Here is a 17,974-nt window from a genome sequence, read left to right on the forward strand (position 1 = left end):
CTAATGACCAGAATTCTGCAACATGGTTCCTGGGACACGCTGGTAGACAGTGAGGCACCTTCCTTCAGGGGCTTCTCCTCTGTGCAGTGATGAGTTTCCATGAGACAGTAAAGGTTCCTCCCCGTAGGCTGCAGAGTGAAGGGGCCCCTTAAAAGCACCTCCTTCTCTGCCCCTGCTGCTGATGGATGAATGGCGGCCTCTGCCTGTCTGATCCTGCCTCTAGGGTTCACTTCTCTGGTAGGGGTGGGGTGTCAATGCCAACCACGGGCTGCTTCTGCCCTGGGGAATGATGCGAGGACAGATCTGGGCAGCATCCCAGGCTGCCCTGCTCAACCCCAGCGAGCCAGGTCTGGGCCCCCAACCCAGCTATTCTGGTTGTTCCATCTCTTGCGGCGGGGGGTGGTCTGTGTGATGGGTGGGTGGGTGGGTGAGCACCTACAGAAAGCCCAGCCCAGTTAATGGCCTGGCCAAAAGGGCCCACAAGTCTGGCTAGAGCCTCTACCAGACACTGCCCGCCTTCTTCTAGGCTCTGACAGTGCACTGTGACTTAGCCTGGCTAACAGGGAATCAGCAGTGGGTAAAAAGAAAGCAGGAAATCGCAGCTCAGACATCTCAGCCCCCCCACCCCAGGGATCCTCCCCAGACTCTCCCAGACTTCTAGCCCTGTACTAAGAGGGTCTTTGGACCTGGGAGTCTCAGGTAATACTCCAAAACTCCGTATTTCCTGGGCAGTTCATGGGAGTCAGATCCTGGGCTGAACTGAGAGACGATGGAGAAACAGAGCCTGCTCTTAAGGAAGCCACAGCCCAATGGGGTGGGTGGAGAAGCATGCCAGTGGACCAGAGGTGACAATAGATGTTTGTCAGCTGCAGAGGTCAGGGCAATGGAGTGAGCAGCTTCTTGGGGAGAAGCCAGAAAATTCTGTTCAGGGTTTCAAATGAGGGCTTGGGGAAGGGGGAACAGGGAAGAGGAGTGGCAAAAAGACAAGTGTGGGAAAGGGGAAACACATGCAGCAACCTGAAATCAGGTGTGTTGCTCTGCCACCCGAAGGCTGGCTGGGGTGGGAGGGAGGATGCCTGCCCAGGGAGGATGGCATTGTCTCAGGCCAGTGGAGAACATAGTGCCTAAGGCTCCAAGGCTGAACTAGAGACAGCAGCTGGAGCTGGGACTTGAGGGGCTTGGAGTAGGAATTCAGCCCCACCCTAAGGCAAAATCACTGGGCTCAAAGCTATCAGAAGTGGAAGCTGGGATGAAGAGAGGCCCTGAAAGGAAAGATAGTGCCTAGCCTGGCCCAGGGATTTGGAAGTTTAGCTCTTAGCATTCCCTTGGCACCCTGAGGCCCATCTCAGCCCCTCCAGGCCCTTCTGGGATCCTCAGCAAGCTGGGGGCGGGGCTGTAGCCTGGGCCTCGTGCCAGTAGAGGACAGGGCTGGGGCCAGGCAAATGCTAGGGGCCAGTCTCAGTCAGGACTGTTCTGCAAGCAAGGGCATGTGGGTGGGGAAAGCAGGGTTGAGATAGGACTCCAAAAGTCACTCACAGACTCCTCCTCACTGCTGGGAGTTTTTGCTGCCATGTTATGGGGGACCTTTTCCAGGATGGGTGTCTTGGTGAGTCCTGATCCAGGGATGCAGAGTGTGGACCTGGGGACCAAGAAGTGAGAAGCATCAACACAGCAGCCACATAGACCTATCACAAACCCTCCACCTCCCACCAACAGACCCCTACCCCAGCTCCATGAGGAGGCCAGAGCCTGACAGTTGTATATAGGGGTCTCATTGTAGGCCTGGCCCCAGTCTCGAGTTCCAGCTGTGTGTGCTGACCACAGTGTTCTCTCTGGGCCCCCATATGGGAGACAGTGGTTCCTAAAGTGAGGGTCTGCTCTCATGGGGCTGTTGCCACCCAAGGCCAGCTGACCACCCCAGGGCAATCCAAATCCACCAGGGGTTGCTGGCGGAGTGCTGGTTTTGTTCCTGCCTGGAATCCAATAGATAAGTGCTTTGCTGATCAAGCTCTCTCTTTCCCACTAGCTTCTGAAGGGTAAGACCATACCTACTGTGCTCAGGGCTTCATCTCTGGGGCCTGGCCACATCTCTGGTGTGGAGTAGGGTGAATTTCCTCAGTTGGTTGACTGAGGGAAACAAATGCATGTGTGGGTGAATGAGGCCTTTAAGGCCCTGTGCTCCAGGATGCATCTGGGCTAATTGGGAGCCTGGCCTGTGGCCAGGGCAGGGAGACTCTGGGCCTGCTGGAGGGACTGTGACCTAGGTAGTCTCGGGTCTGCAGGCTGCCAGTGTAGATGCCATGGGAGTGCCCAGGGAGGTATGTAGGGAGGCAGGGCAGCCAGGGCCCCTAGGGGTCACCAGCCTTAGTCTGGGGAGAGGCAGATTAATTTTGAAGGTACAGTAGAAGTGAGCCAGGCCAAGAGGGCAAAGACTGTTATTATTAGGCTGTGGGTCACAATTGCTATCCTCTGAGATCCCCCTGAACCTAAGCCTCCACAGGCACATACTGATGTTTTCCACCAGCCCAAACTCTATTCTCTCTCAAGTCTAAAGCTGATGTTTAGCTCATTTCCTCACCCTTCTCCCCGCCCAACACCACCCCTACCCAGAGGCAAGCATGGTCCACGTATGGGCACATGGCAGGGTTGTTGCCAGGAACAGAGAGTCGAGAAAGATGGATGAATCAGGCCCAAAGATGGAGAAGCCTGGGGCTGCCTTGCAGTGCTGGGCAAAGAATGTAAAGCCCTTGCTGGCACAGTGCAGGGACACTCTCGACTGGCTGGTTCCCAGGCCTCCCAGTGCTGTGGGTTCATAGGGGCTGCCCCCAACTGCAAAGTGAAAGAGGTGGCATCCTGGTGAGCATTCACCAGAGCATGGCAGTCTTTTGAGGGGACAGCAAGGACAAGGTCAGGTTGGAAAAGGACCTGCAGACAATGCAGCCAATGCCTCCTTTTGCTCTGGCCCGGACCCTCCCACCCCCACATTTGGGAGACACTAGTCAGGCCTCAGGGACCTTGAGCTTGAAGAAGAGGGCAGAGCTGGGTGGGATGGTTTCCTGGTGGTCCCACCTGCCAGCTCCTCTTCCTGCATCACTACTGGGCGGATGCCTAGAGGGTGTATGTGTGAATATGTCTGTCTGTCTGTTTTGTGCCTCGCACCCATGATCCTGCCAGCCTGGCTTTCCAAGGGCTGCCTGCTCTGCCCGGAAGGTCCAACCCCAGTCTGGCCGGTCATCACAGGCTGTCATCGGCTATGTCCTGGCTCAGACTTGCCACCAGCGGCTGATCCTTCTTCCCCACCCCCTGCTCCCGGGAGAGGCGGTTGCGAACCAGCAATTCAGGCGAGTTGGGTCAGACCCGCGGACCCTCCGACTAGACACAGAAAGTGCTTAGCAGATGCTGGGCCAAGTGAAGTGAGAACATGCGCTTGGAGTCCCGAAGCCCTGATGGTCAAGCCTCCCCAAGACCAGGCAAAGAAGCAGTGCAATCCTGCAGCTTCCCAGCTGACCCCCGACGGCCGCTGCTGCGCAGGACTCGGAGGACTCCACGAGTCCTTGGGCCTCTCGGCCCCGATGCTGTCCCTGGATAGAGCCCCCGACCGCCGCCCTTGCTCCCGGCACCGCGCTCCGCCAGCCCAGCCCAGCCCTGCTTCTCACCTGCTCTCCTCGGCTCTGCTGCCTTGGCCGCCGCTGCACCGCACCACTCAGGAGTGTGGGCGGGGGTGTGAGCCGGAAGGGGTGGGGGGCGTGTCGCAGCGCGAGGGTGGGGGCTGCCGCCTGGGTTCTGGGCAGGGCCTCCGACGTCGCCCAGGTCCCCGCGGCCACCCGACTGGAGAAAGCAAGCTGGCCGCACTTCTCTCCTTCCTCTTGTTCCTCCTCCCTCCTCTCTCTTGCATTTCCTCCCTCCCCCAAGACCCCCTTCTTCTCTCTTCTTCGCGGTCCTCAGTCCCCCATCCCTTCCCCTGCTTCCCGCCCAGGGATCCCAGCTCCCGGCCCCCAGAATCTACCTGGAGGGCTTCCTGGAGGAAGTAGAGCAACAAATTTAGGCTCTAGAAGGGGTCCAGAACACTGTCCCGCCCACGACCCCTGCCCCTAGCTCACCATTCCCCAGTCACCGCACTTTCCCAACCCCATTATTCTAGCCCTGGGGTGCTGCTGCTCAGAGTCCTGGAGAGGGTTGGGTCTGAGGAAGTCTCTGCTCTCTGCCCTCCTCTCCCCACCATCCAGACCAGTCTCAAACCCTACTACACCGTCTTTCAAAATAATAAGAAGAAACAATAACTGGGTTCAATGTTCATGCAGGACTTCCCTTTCTGTTACCATCCAATTCCTGCTGGCTCTATGGGTGGGGAGCAGAGGTGCTACAGACTTGGGACAATTCTAATGGCAGACATGGGGATGCTTAAGGACTGCGGCAGGAGGCAGACTTTCCTTTCAGACCAAAGCATCCCCCACCCCAGATAGAGACCCCCACACACAAACAGCACAGACAGACTGACAAAGGCAGACTCCGCCCAGGCACACACAGCCCGACTGGCAGATCGAGGACAGACATGCGCACAACAGCAGAGCAGACCCCCACAGAGGCAGCAAACACACAGGCGACCCTGACCTGCAGCGTCTTCACGCTGGGATGGGAAGACTCTGCCTCCATCATCAGACTACGGTCTTCGGAACAGGGAGTGTTGCGCAAACGCTGGCCTGAGGCTCTCAGGGCTGGGACTAAGGATGGGAAACTTTCCTGACAGTCCTGGGCCGCTGCTCCCACTCAGGATAGGGTGGCAGTGGGGGTTGGCACCAGGTCGCACACTCGCATCTCTCCCTTCAAGACTCAGACCCTCAGAACTGACAGGGACACAGCAAACACCGACCACGGCTCCCCAACTCCTCCTAGGACAGAGCCTAGTTCTCTAATAAACACACACATATCACATCATACACACATTTCCAGAGGTCAGACTAAAAGATGGGCCGTTTTTCTTCCTCTGCTGGAATGCTCGGCTCCTACTCCTTTCTCAAAGCCTGAACGGGGCGGGGATTCTGGTCTGAAGGGAAGCTCAGCCCAGGCGCCTCAGAGTTCTGTGGATGGTTTGAGGCGGGTCCTCAAAGGGCGGGGCCTGGCGTGCCCAGCTGGAGCGGGTCCTCAGGCTACTCCGGGCGGCACCCCCGGGCTCTGCGCTGGGCCTGGAAAGGAGGATCTGTCTTGGGCCCACGGGAGCGTGGTGCTCCTTGGTGATCGTGGGTGACAGCCTTTGTTGGGTTTGCTTCCTTCCTATTCCCTTTTCCAGGTAGAAAAAGAGCTACAGGCACCTGCTTGTTAGTTTGGCTCAGGCCTGGTTTGGGACTTGGAGACGCAGTTCACCCTCCCCTCTGCTCTGGCCCTGCCCCCCACCACGCACCCCCCACCAGTAAAGAGACTCGGCCTCCTGGGACAGACACGGTTTATTGATTTGGGCGGAGGCACCGCGGTGCAGCGGCCCAAGTTTGGCACTGAGAGCAATGGAAGGAAGGACAGACAGATGCAGGCTCTACACAGGGGAGCCGCAGATGGGGACTCGGGGTCCTCATCACCTCTGCAAGGAGCGCGATGGCTTCGCTTGCCTCGGTGCTCCAAGCCCCACTGGACAAGAGAGAAAGGGATATGGAATGGGTCACAGGGAGGGGATTCGGGCAGAAGTCAAGGTTGAGGAGGGGTTGGGGTACTGGCTGGAGGAGGTGGACCCTGAGCCAGAGCTGGCCCGTGGGCTTGCAGAGCAGCCGCCTTGACCCAAGGCGGGTGGGTGGGCTGGAGGAGGAGTGGGGATGCTAGCTGCGGGTGTAGTAGTAATTGTAGTCGTCCTCGCACTCGTCAAAAGGGCCAGGCGGGCTGCGAGGCTCGCCGTCCTGGCCAGACACAGGACGCTCACGCAGTCGCACCGCATCGTACAGACCTTGCGGTGGCTCATCAAGCAGCACATCGCGCTCGGACCGGGAGCGCGTCAGGAGACCCACGTTGCGGAGCAGCAGCAAAACGGGAGCATAGAGCAGGTTGGCCAGACCCATGCCAAGGCTGAGCTGCTCAAAGCCCAGAGAGTGCACAATGTGGCCCGCCACTATGGGCCCGAGCGCGTAGGCCACAGAATAGGAGATGTCGGCGATGGCATAGACGCTGCCATACACTGAGACGTGGCGCACGTCCACCAAGAAGGCGAGCGTGGGCAGCAGTGCTGTGTCGACTAGGGCTATGCCAAAACAGAGGCCGCAGAGCGAGACCACTAGCGGCGCGAAGGAGCGGCAGGCGGGCACGATGCACGAGCTGGCGCCGATCACAGCCAGCCCTAGCGCGCCATACAACCACTGCAGGTGTGGGTAGCGCGCCGCCAGGCGCACGGTGAGGTAGACGCCCAGCACATGAGGCACGAAGGCCGGCAGCCAGGCCATGCCCATCTCCCACTCGGAAGCCGCCATCGTATGCTTCATCCACGTGGCAATGGTGGGCTCTAGGAAGGCGAGGGGAATATTACAGGTGGTGAGCGCACCGGCCACCACGGCAATGTAGGGGTCCAGCATGAGGCGGTGGATGGGAGTGCCCACTGGCAGGTTGGCCCGAGCCCGTGCAGCCGCTGAGAAGGGTTTGGCCACCGCCAGCAGCAACAATGCGTCAAAGAACGACACAGCAGCTAGCACCAAGAAGGGCACGCGCTTGCCGGCGAACTCGTAGAGAATACCCCCGAAGGGCGGGGCCACCAGGCTTCCGAAGCTAATGAAGGCCAGAGCCACGCCCAGGGCACGACTGCGCTCCGGCTCCTCCGGGTACTTGTCGGCGATCATGGCTATGCCAGACGTGTCAGCGAAGGCTGAGCCTAGGCCCTGCAGGCTGCGCGCGGCGAACAGCGTGGCGTAGTCCTCGGCGAAGGCGAACATGACCGTAGAGGCGAACATGACGCCCAGGCCGATGAGCAGCGGCACGTCGTAGCTCATGCGGTCGATGAAGGGCCCGCTCAAGGGGTTCACTAGCAGCTGCAGGATGGCCTTGGAAGCAAACAGCACCCCGATCTTCACGTCTTCGCTCTCCGTAGGGTAGCGGGGCCGAAGGGCTGAGCCCGCTGGCCGCGCAGCCGTCGGGGACGCCGAGGTGTTGGCCGCGTAGGCGCTGGCATTGGCCGGAGTGGGCAGCGGCGGGGTGGGCTCCCACACCTCGGGGGTCCGGGTGGGGCCCTCTCCGCCCCCGCGCATGTGGGCGATGTAGTCGGGCACGATGGGCACGATGACCATGTACAGCATGTTGTCCAGTAACAGAGCCACGCACACGATGACCAGCAGCAGGCGCCTCTGCCGCCGGGGCTCCCGCAGCGCCGAGCCCACCGCCTCCGACAGCTTGGTGGCCGCCGCCCGGGCCTGGCCCGCAGGTTCCGCGGGTTCCATGCCCCCACCCCGATGCTCTTCCGAGGACGCCTCCGCCAGGGCCGAGCGCTGGCGTCCCGCAGTGCAGAGGCGAGGGCACGGTACTTCGGGGAGGCGGTCCTGGCCGAGCAGACCCCCCGTGCCTCAGGTGGCCGCGGGGCTCATGGCCCAGCGTCCCGGCAAAGGAAAGGACTCCGTCCGGCTAGGCGTTGCCGCTGCTCTTAGCGGTTCCCGGGACCCGCGGCTGCTGGGCTCAGGGGCGGCCGGGAAGGCGGGCGCGACGAGGGGCCGGGGCCGGAGACTGGGCGCACTGTGCCCTGAGCGCGCCTAGAGCAGCCCCCACCGCGCTGAGAGGCCGCCCGCGCTGGCAGAGGGGCATGCTGTTGCCGCCCGCCCGGTTGCCCGCCCGTTAGCCCCGCCGCCGCGCTCCCCTCCCCTCGCGTCGGCTCTTGCCTCCTCCGCCGCCTCCTCTTTTTTTTTTCCCTTCCACTCGGGGCTGTGACGCGGCGAGTCCCAGCCCCCGAGTGGTGCCCGGGCCACTTGCGTCGCTCATGCTAATGCGACGTCGGCGGGGCGGGGGCCGGGGGCGGGGCGTGGCAGGACAGGGGTCCGCTCCCCAGATGCTCCAGGGCTGAAGGCCCAGGAAGGGGTCTCGGTGCGGAAGTCCTGAACCAGCCCCTGGGATGGGTGTTCCGCGCCCGGAGCCGACCCTCTGCCCTCCCCCTGCCCGCCCCCCGCCCGCGGTTCTAGGACCCGCGGGGTCAGCGCCCACTCTTCTCCTCCTGGGGAGGGAGGCGCGGCAGCCTGTTCCTCGCGGCCCCTCGAGAGAGGCGGGAGCCGGAGGCTCGCGATCTCCGCCTCAGCCTGGACCTCGGCGCACAGCGGGCAGGAAGCCCCCGAGGTGAGCCGCCGCTGCGTCCATCTGTTCTCGCAGCTGGATTGTGGAGCGGCATCCGGACGAGCGCTGGACACGGACACCCCCAACCCTTTCTCCGACTCCGCCCCCTGGCCCCTTGCACACACACCCCGCCGGGAGGGGAGGGGAAGGCTCAGCAACTGCCTGACCTGGCTCTGACCCACCGGCCCCTCCGCAGAATTTCTCTGCAGCGAATCCCGGCCGGGAGCTTGTGGGGACTGAGGGCAGAAGTTGCCTCGCCCCCACCCGGGGTCGCGAATATCAGCTTGGCCGCTGCCGCCCTCTCGCACTGCCTGGCCACACTCCCCCTGCGTGGAATCCCCCTTTCCGCTTTAGCGGTCGGGTCCCCCAGCTCCGCCTCTTCTCTCCCCGCCACCGCACCCCCTCCCCACTCTAGCTCCTCCCAGGCACTCTTCGCACCCGACCGAGCCCTCCCTCGGCTCCTGCCAGCCTCCGCCCCCTGTTCTGCACACTCCCCATCCCTCCTTTTCCAGAGCCTCCTCCAAGCCCCGGGTGGGCTCTGGAGTGACTGTGGCTGGGGTCCTCTCTTGGAACTGTAAGAAACCCTTCTTGGGTGCCGCGCCCACTCCCCGGAGAGCGCCCAGCCACTTCGCTGTCGTCAGAGGCTCCAGGGAGACTCACCTTCCTTCTGGGAGGGCCGCACCCCTTGAGGCACCCGTGCTCAGCTGGCAGGACGAGCTGCCCAGGCTGTGCGCTGGGCCTGACGCGTCCCCAGAGCGGCGTTGACCCTGGATGGCACATGGAGGCCGTGTTCCAGTGGGCGGACTGGCGGGAGAGAGGCTCCAGGGTGGTTGAGGTTGGAGGTGGGGGTTGTGTTGTTGAGATTACAGTTTGCCTCTCTCTTCCAGAGTCAGAGGGGAGCCTTCTCATTTTTCTGGCCTCAAAAGCAAAGCAGCATTAGACGCAGATGCTTCTCCCATCGTGCCCCCCACCCCGCAGGAAGTGCCGCCATGCAGTGCAAAGAGTGTGGGCTTTCGAGGCAGACAACCAGGATGGCTCCCAGCTCTGTCATGTACTCATTAGAGTACCTGCAGGGAATTACTTTGCCTCTCTGTCCCTCAGTTACTTTCTTTGTAAAATGGAGTAATAATAGTACTTACTGCTAAGGTGGCCAGTCACACAGTTAAGAGCAGTATAAGGACTTCATATGTTGTTGTAGTGTGTAGAATATGCGGTTTATCCTCATTTTTCAGTTGTGGGTCTTGTGAAGAACAGATGAAAGACACGGCGGGGAGGGGCACTTGGCTAGCTGGCTGATCCCTCTGGTTAGGTGGGCATTGTGATTCCAGGCTCTGTCTGGGTTGGTGGAGGACCCAGAAGACATTGGAGTGTCTCCAGCTGTCCCTGAGATGGCTGTGGGATGAAGGGATGGGGACCACTGTGTCAGGGTGAGAGGGGGCAGCCTGGTCACCTGTTGCTCAATCCCTCCACCCACCCAGTCACCCTGGGAAAGGAGGAGAAACTCATCCACTGAAGGGCTGCTAGCACCTGCTCTGCAGTGGCTGAAGTGCCCGCTGTCTGAGGGAGGAAAAGAGTCCCAGTGTGGGCACAGGCCTGGCCCTGGATGACCTTGGACAAGTCACAGCCCCTCAGTGGGGCCCAGCCTCAGCCTCCGCCTGGTTCAGGTTGAGGTGAGAGCCCACTCACTGCAGCCCTTAGCAGAAGTGTGTGCTGCAGAAGGGCTCTTTGGGGGTGGGCTAATTATTTTAAATTTTATTTGATAGCCTTTAGTCAGTACATGCACACTCTCCAGCGCATCCTAGTCTCGCCCCAGCTGACTTCACACACTTATGCCACTTGCTGGTTCTCTATTCATTTGAGTTTGAGACCTCTGGGCTCTTCTGACTCTCCCATTATGAGGCTCTTAAAGGGGCAGTCTCCCAGCCTACAAAACAATTATTATTTATGCACATGCTGTTTTCCCTGTCTGATTAAAGAGAGGAAGACTTGAAGGATACCTTTTTTTTTTTTTTTTTTTTTTTAATGTCTAGTGGCTGAAGAACAGAGGAATCTTAGAGGAGAGAAATTTTCCCAGGGTCTTCAAGGTGCAGACCACATCTCCAGCCCTCTGGCCCACATGGCTGTTCCTGAGCATGAAGCCAAGTTGTCTCAGGGCTTATGACTAGCTCTCCAGTCCTCAGTTCCTGTGTGGCAGGAGGCACACTCATTTACTACTTGCTTTGTGCCAGGAATATTATGTGTGCTGTTTACTCCATTCTCCCACAATCCTGGTGCAGTGTAGGTGCTATTCCTCTGGTCTTACCAGGTGAGGAAGCTGGGCATGGAGATGCTGGGTTGCTTGGTCAAGCTCCCAGCAACAGATCCTGGAATTAAACCCAGGCTGGGGGACCTGTTTTGTGGTCCTTACACTACTTCCCTATTCCCAGCACTGCGTTGTGCTCCTGCTGCTCCATCTCCAAGGTGGCCGCACGCTGACAGTGTAGGGGTGAGGGGCAGATGAAGATCCATGGGAGGAGGAAGGTCCTGGGCTGGCTCCCTAAGGAGGCTCCAAAGACACTAAACTCCCTCATTCTCTAACTTCCAGATCAGAGGGCAGCCCCCCACCACCCCAATCCATCATGGCTCCAAATACTGGGGTGCCCGTGTTGCAGGGAGGCGAGAGGCCCCTGCAGCAAAAGGCTACGGAGGGTCTGAGCCGAGATACGAGCTGGCAAAAGCCTCCTCTCCCGGCCAGCTGCGGGGAGCTGTCCAGGGTTCTGGCCCCGGCCCCACTGCAACCAAGAAGCCTCACACGGAGACCCCGCCCCTCTGGCGTCCCCTTCATTCGAACGCTTGGTAAATTCCTTTCCCGACTCCTCTATCTGAGCATAACTTGCAGGCAACAGAGAACTTCCCATCCAATCCTGTAGGAGAAAATGGAAGCATTTTTCTCTCCTTTCTCAACCAGAAATAGCAGTTGTTAGGGCAGCATTCATATCTGGTGCTCAGTGAAAGTTGAATGAGCAGAGGAAGGAAAGAACGTGTTTACTAGACACACAGAAGAGCTTATAAGGCATCAGGCACCGTTCTAAGCATTTGATAAGCATTAACTCATTGAATTCTCTCACCAACCTTCATATTACTTTCTTATAGGCAAAGACTCTGAGGTAAAGTAATGCATTCCGTCAGAGAGCTCACAAGTGGTAAAGATGGGATTCACATGCAGGTGATTTAGTTCCAGCATCCTGCTCCCGGCCGCCATGTGGCCCTGCTGCAGGATGGCTAAAGACTGCGAGATAGCTCGCTTGAAAGTGTCTAGCCCAATGCTTGATACCTAGTAGAAGCTTAATTGTTATTATTTTGTATGGATCGGGACAAATTGGTGATTTCTAGCTGACAACCCTTCTTCTCATTTTATCCACAAGATACAACTGTGTCCACAGTCTGATGGACTAAAATTTCTTCCTTGCTGGATCAGTGCCATGTTGGGGGTGGGGGGCTTGCTGGGGACGGGGGAGTCCTGGTGTGTGGGAGTTTGGGAGGGGTGGAAGGATAGTCATGCTGCACCAGTGCCTGGGTGAGGTCTAGGGCGTATTTGGAGGTCTTGGGTGGGTTGTGGTGGGGGGGTGCTGCTGTGGAGGGAGGTGCCAGCCCAGCCTGGCCTCATTTCTGAGAAGGTCATGGGGCCATGTCAGTTCCAGGGCTTTGCCATTTGTTGCTTCCCTGAAACATCTGGTTCTAGAGAGGTGAAACCACTGTATTTCTGTGGAGAAGCAGGCTGGTGTTGGTTATGGCAGTGTGTGGGTGGGGCACCTGCTCCTGATTTATTATTTCTTTGTCTCTCTGGAAGCACTTAAGCACAGGCTTCATTCCAATCAAGCTCATGAGCCTCTCTGGATTCCAGCACTGGGGGCTGGGGGTGCAGTTTGCTCAGACCTCCATAACCTGTCCCCTGTGCACTGGCTCAGGCGGGCCTCAGGGCCTCAGCATCATTTAATTAATTTAGGCTTCCCCAGTCATATATTCTCAGATTCAAAGGAACAAAGTGGCCCGTGTCAGCCTTTCCCAGAAACCTGTGAGTCTGGTGGCTGGAAGCCAGAGGACTACGTGCCTGCCTGCCTGCCCTTGGCCAGCCTGTCCTCGGTGCCCAGACTTGCTTTGTGTACAACATAGCTGAGCTTCGATAGGGAAAGAGACTGCAGGTGCTGCTTTGTGAGTGGGCCCCACGGCTCCTCTCTACAGCTCCCAAGGGACAAGACCTTGCTCACTTGCTATTTTCTGGCTCCCTGACACTAACTATGAATCATTTGTTGAAAGCATGGCCTCCAAATCCCTTTGGTTTCTGTTCTCTCCACTTTCTTTCCATCTCAATCCAATTAATGTCTCAGATTCGTTTCCTTCCTACGTTGAGACCACTCCCTACCTGCCCCCAGCCCAGATCCTACATCTTCCCCCACACTGGGACAGTTAATCCCTTCACTTGTCTCTTGCCTCCCGACCCTGACAATCCACCCCTGCAGGGATGCCAAGCTTCTTTTCTCTGCAAAGTTTCAGGCAAGCTTCTAGCCTGTTCACAGACCTCTCAGGGTCCCCTGCTGCCTGGGACTGGAGTCAGCATCATCTCCCCACATGGTGGCCTTCCTTCCACAGTGTCTCCCACCCCTCCCATCTTCATCTTCCCTGACAGGCCCCTGGAGCTCCTACCTCCACACCTTTCAACCAGCGTTGCCTTGGTTCCTGCCCAGCTTTGCATCTCCTTGGTTGCCATATTCTTCCCTGATTCCTGATACATTGTGAACATGCCCCCATCCAAACAGATTTTCTACTCCTCTTCTGAAATGTGTCCCACACCATGTTGGAGGTGTTCCCGTATACCTCAGAGCCCCTTGCAGACAAGATCTGTATTCTGTTTGGTAGGCATTCTGTACAGCACTGGCCACAGCATTTTGCATGAGAACTGATGTGTCAGTGGTTTTTAAAATCCATCTCTACATTTATTAGAATGAAAATTAATCATGTAATTCATATATATATGTATTCTTTTCATAGAAATCAGAGCACCATGAAAGTTCTGAGTGGTGGCCACCTCTCAGATGCCACCACCCTTATTGTTTTGGTGTGTGTTTTCCAAACCTTTTCTAAATTTGTTTCCATACATACATATGAGCTCATATAAAATTTAACATAAGGGACATTATACTTAAACAAGTATATATTCACATAAATGTTGTTATATATGTATCATTCTGTATTTCTCTCCTTTTCCACTCAACATTATATCCACTTTAGCCTACATAGAAATAGTTGGATTTTCTCAGCTGCTGCTGCAGAATATTTCTGGTTATGAACATGCCCCAGTGTTTTCAGCTGTCCGCTATGGATGGGCATTGGGTCAGGTCTGATTTCTAGGCGTTAAACAGTGTTGAGATGGATTTCCTTATGCTTGTATGGAGGTACTTCCCCAGGTGATACAAAAACAATGGGGACTGCTGGGTCAATTCTAGCAGTCTCCACATTTCAAAGTTTAAATCTCCAAATGGTCCTGTAAAGTGGCGGTATAAATGTATCTCCCTTGTCCTCCCACAAACAGCATATGGAAGTACAGATCCTCCTCCACTTATGATGGGGCTATGTCCTGATAAACCCACTGGAAGCTGAAAATATTGTTAAGTGGAAAATGCATTTAATACACCTAATGTATGGAACATCATTACACAAAGGGGTTGGGGTTAGCCTACCCTAAACATGCTCAAAAAGTTTCCATTAGCTAACAATTGGGCAAAATCATCTGGTCACAAATCATGGAGTATTGGGTGTTTTCCCTCATAATCGCATGGCTGACTGGGAGTTGTGGCTCATGGCCTCTGTCCCAGCATCTTGAGGGTATAGTACAGCATATCACTAGACGGGAAAATGTGAAAATTCAAAATCTGAAGTATGGTTGCTACTGAATGCATATCACTTTTGCACCACTGCAAAGCTGAAAAACCATGTCACACCACGTGTAAGTGGCGGATGTTTGTACACAATTCCCCATACTCATGCCAACACTTGGTCTTGTCTGTCTTTTTCCATTTTGTCAATCTAGCTTGAGAAAAAATGGTATTTATTATCATTTTAATCATTTAATTGTTTAATTGGCTGAGTACCTTTTTATATGTTTATTGGCCATTTGTATTTTCTCTTTTGAGAATTGCCTGTTACTTGTTTCTCTATTAGTCTTTTTCTCAACATTTTAAAATAGAATGTCTTTGCCCCAAATATTTACATTGTGGATGAAAATTATTGCTACTTCTTCACTAATAGATTCTATGGCTAATACTTATTGGGCTGGATGAATTAGAGTGGATGTGAGGTTGCTGCATCAATTAAAACCCTTCAGAGCCTCTTCATCATCAATGGGAGAGTCCAGATTCTCAACATAAAAGATTCTCTATAATCTGTCCACCTCCATGCTCTCAATGTGATGCCTGGATTTGACTCCTGATTCCATCACCTTCTGTCTATCTAACCTTGAACAAATTTACTTTCATGCTCTGGGTCTAGGGTCTGTTAGTTAAAAAATCTTACAGAGTTGTCCCTTCTTTGCAAGTTTCTAACTCTGACCTTGTGCAAGTTACTTAACCTCTTCAAACCTTACTTACACATCTATAAAATGGGTGCATTGACAATACTTTGTAGGGTTTGGTATGAATGGAATGAGACTACTTGTAATGTAAGATAATCCTGTTGTAAATTATACCACTTCCTGCCTATGTGAATGACTCCTATTCATCTTTTATGATCTAATCGAGCTGTGTCCCACCCCCACCAACCCCTCTGTGTTATGACCATGCATCCACTACTGTACTCATCACACTGCATGGTGGGGATGTGTTCACATGGCGGTTTCCTCGCCCTGAGTGCAGCGCTGAGGGTAGGGGCTGAAGTGGCTAGGCTCACTGCCTGGTACAGAACACCCTGAATCAATAGCTGTGGAATGGAGGAACAAGCCTGTTTGTCAGTTTTGAAAAGAATTAGGGCTTTCTCATTACGTCAAAGTTCTACTGAGCTTGGAGTGGATGGAGGGACACTTAGAAGGAAGTTGAAGTATTCTTGACAAACACTCCAGACACACCCTGGGGAGACCAGAAAACAGCTACCCTGGTTGACTAGTTGGGTAGGCAGAACAGATGTTTAAGGGAAACTGCATTTTATAGTCAGTTGGCTTTGTTGGGAAAACCAAGGAGACAGATGAAGGCTGCCAGCCATCTCTCCTGAATTCCGAAGCTTGTCATGATTGGAAAGGTCAGCACTGATCAGCCAGGTCACTTTCTTTTTCAGACTGGAAAAGTGTAGGTTTGGTGCAGGGGTCTCCTAGGACACCAGGGCAGAGGGAGGGTGGGGTCGTGCACAGGGGACTGCCTCGGAAGGATGCCCATGGAGACACATGCTGTGCCTCTGCTCTATATCCCAGTGCCTGGCACACAGTGGCAGAGGAGGGCTCAGTGAAAATCCAGTGGACAAGCTTGTTTAGGAGCCAATTGTTCTGGATGGGTAGATAGCAACCATCTACCTTGTGTGCTTGGTTAATGAAGCCATGGGTTCAAAATCATCTATCCTGAAGTAAACAGGCACCTGCTGAGAGGGGCTCCTGGATGCAGACGGGGGAGACACAGGAGGAGGCCCCATCTAGTGGGAAGGCTGAGCCCTGAGGAGCACGCACACTGTGCTTGCATGGTCACTGCAGGCTGGGTCCAGAGAGGAGCAGCAGCGCCCGCAAAGTCCCCCAGTTTCAATGACGTGTGTCTTCCCAGGCTGTCAGTCACTGCCGTGTCTAGGCAAGTCTGATGTGAGAGAGAGAGGTCAGGAGATGTCGCAGTGCCAGACGCAGCGGAAGGCTTTTACTGTCATTAGCTTTCGCTCTCAGAACACCCCTGTGAGATCAGTCCTCTTCTGGGCCCCATTTTATCAATTGAAAATTGGCAGCACAGGCGGGTGAGTAATGTGCCGAGACACAGGCCGTCTGACTCACGCTCATGAGTTCTTCATCCACTTGGCTGTGTGGCTTTGGTGCTTGGAGGTCTGAGGGGTTCCTCTGTGGCCTTCTCTTTCCATAATCCCTCCGATCTGTGTGCAGGGTCAATGCAGGTGTCCTCCCTTGGGTAAGGGGGACCTTTCAGCCCCAAGTACAGAGGGTTGGGCACCCTTTATCTCTTCTTTCTCCAGACATACTGACCTGGGTCCTTATGAGCTCTTGCTGGGGCTATTGCAGTAACCTGTTGGCAAATCCCCTCACCCAGTGTTGACATCGGCTCCTGATTCCCCAAACTGCTCCCTGAGTCAACCTTTACAAAGGTAGCTCCTCCCTGTAGTAGGAACTCATTAGATAGTTGTCTAATGGATCGTTCTCCTGCTTTACATTCTCATTGCCTGGGGTCAAATGTACCAGTGCAGCTTGGCTTTTGAGGCCCTGGGTGTGTAGTCCTTGTACTCTCTGCCACACACAAGGGTGCCTTCCCAGGACACATGTGTCCTGCTGTCCTGGCCCCACTGCTGACTGTGTTTTCTTTCCCCCTTTCCCAGAAGAATGGGGTCCTCAACACAGGCGAGTGCTGGCCCCTGTGCACACGCCTCCACCCCGGCCTTGTCATGAAGGGCTATTGGCCTGTGTTGAATCCATCTCATATCTCCCAAGCCCAAACAATGGGACCTCAGGCAGAAAAACACCTGGAATGGTTTGCGCCACACATGCATACCAACCTCACTGCATGCTCTTTTATTCATTTATTTGTTAAATGCTGTTCACAACCCACTAATTTGGTTTTATAACCTAAAGCTCCTCACAACACCCTTATCATGTTCATACTATTATTCTCTCCCGTTTTATATGTGATGAAACTGACACAGAGAGATGAAGTAATTTACTGCACCACTAGGAAGTGACAGAGCCGGGATCTGAACCCAGGCAGGTGGCCCCAGAGCCTGTGTGCCGAGCCCCCATGAATGTAGCTTTAATGATTGATCAGGGCTCCAGGGGCTGGGTGACTCATAGCACAGGAGGCCATACTGAGTGGCTTCAGGGGTGGCTTCAAGCTCCTCCCCACCTTTGGGAAGTGGCGGCAGGAAGAAAGAGCTGGAGCACTTACCCTCCCTTCCAGGGTCCAGTCTCAGCTGCAGGTGGCTCTTCCCAGAGCCCTCCTCTCACCTCTGCAGGAGCCAGGGGACGGTGGGCTTGTGCTGAGGCGAGAGGTATTGGGATCGTTACCTCACTTGCGATTTGTGCTCAGGGGTGGGGCTGGGACCTGGACAGGAAGCTTGTCAGGGAGAGCAGGGAGGACACCAGAGCAGTATCCAGGAGGAATGGTGGTCACGTGGGCAGTCCTGGGGCACGAAGAGTGGGCTGCCAGGCAATGCAGCCCCATCATTACCTGCGATCACACTCCAACAGTGCGTCACACACATGGTCTGTGACCCTCTCAGATGTGTCATCACCGTGTCCCAGCACCCAGTGCCGTGCCTGACCCATGCAGAGGGAACATACCAAAGGTGGCTCTGTTTGGAGGGTCTCTCAGGAAGCTAAGTGACCAGAGTTCTGATTCTCTCTTGTTGAGATACAGGATGTTAAAACACATCTGAGGGAGCTTGGTAGCCTACACAGTATCCACATGCAAGATGAAGTCTCCATGAGAGAAAAAGTCTGGGCTGTTGACTTGAGAGCCTGAGAAGACAAGAT

The 17,974-nt window shown here is 55.6% G+C and overlaps 2 protein-coding genes across 3 annotated transcripts in view; both read right to left on the reverse strand.

The window, feature by feature from the left end:
• The window catches only part of CHAT (choline O-acetyltransferase), a 54,745-nt gene extending 50,641 nt beyond the window's left edge, over positions 1-4,104 (reverse strand). Inside the window, exons 1-2 of one of the 2 annotated variants that reach the window (XM_015147028.3) lie at positions 3,657-4,104; positions 1,537-1,639 (exon numbers count right to left, since the gene is read on the reverse strand). In XM_015147028.3, coding sequence (XP_015002514.1) covers positions 1,537-1,572 — 36 coding nt within the window. In that variant the 5' untranslated portion in view covers positions 1,573-1,639; positions 3,657-4,104. Of the gene's footprint in view, positions 1-1,536; positions 1,640-3,649 lie in introns of both variants that reach the window. The other variant, XM_077946372.1, reaches the window with a different exon arrangement.
• Positions 4,105-5,423: 1,319 nt separating this feature from the next.
• SLC18A3 (solute carrier family 18 member A3) lies at positions 5,424-8,605 on the reverse strand. The gene has a single exon (XM_001107292.4). The coding sequence runs from the start codon at positions 7,401-7,403 to the stop codon at positions 5,805-5,807; it is 1,599 nt and encodes a 532-aa protein (XP_001107292.3). The 5' UTR covers positions 7,404-8,605; the 3' UTR covers positions 5,424-5,804.
• Between the last annotated feature and the right edge of the window lie 9,369 nt (positions 8,606-17,974).

The sequence above is a fragment of the Macaca mulatta genome, chromosome 9, assembly GCF_049350105.2.
Source record: "Macaca mulatta isolate MMU2019108-1 chromosome 9, T2T-MMU8v2.0, whole genome shotgun sequence".
Classification (NCBI taxonomy): Eukaryota; Metazoa; Chordata; class Mammalia; order Primates; family Cercopithecidae; genus Macaca; species Macaca mulatta.

Coding starts and splice junctions, on each gene's coding strand:
- SLC18A3 (XM_001107292.4), bottom strand. CDS start 7,403: ATGGAACCCGCGGAACCTGCGGGCCAGGCCCGGGCGGCGGCCACCAAG.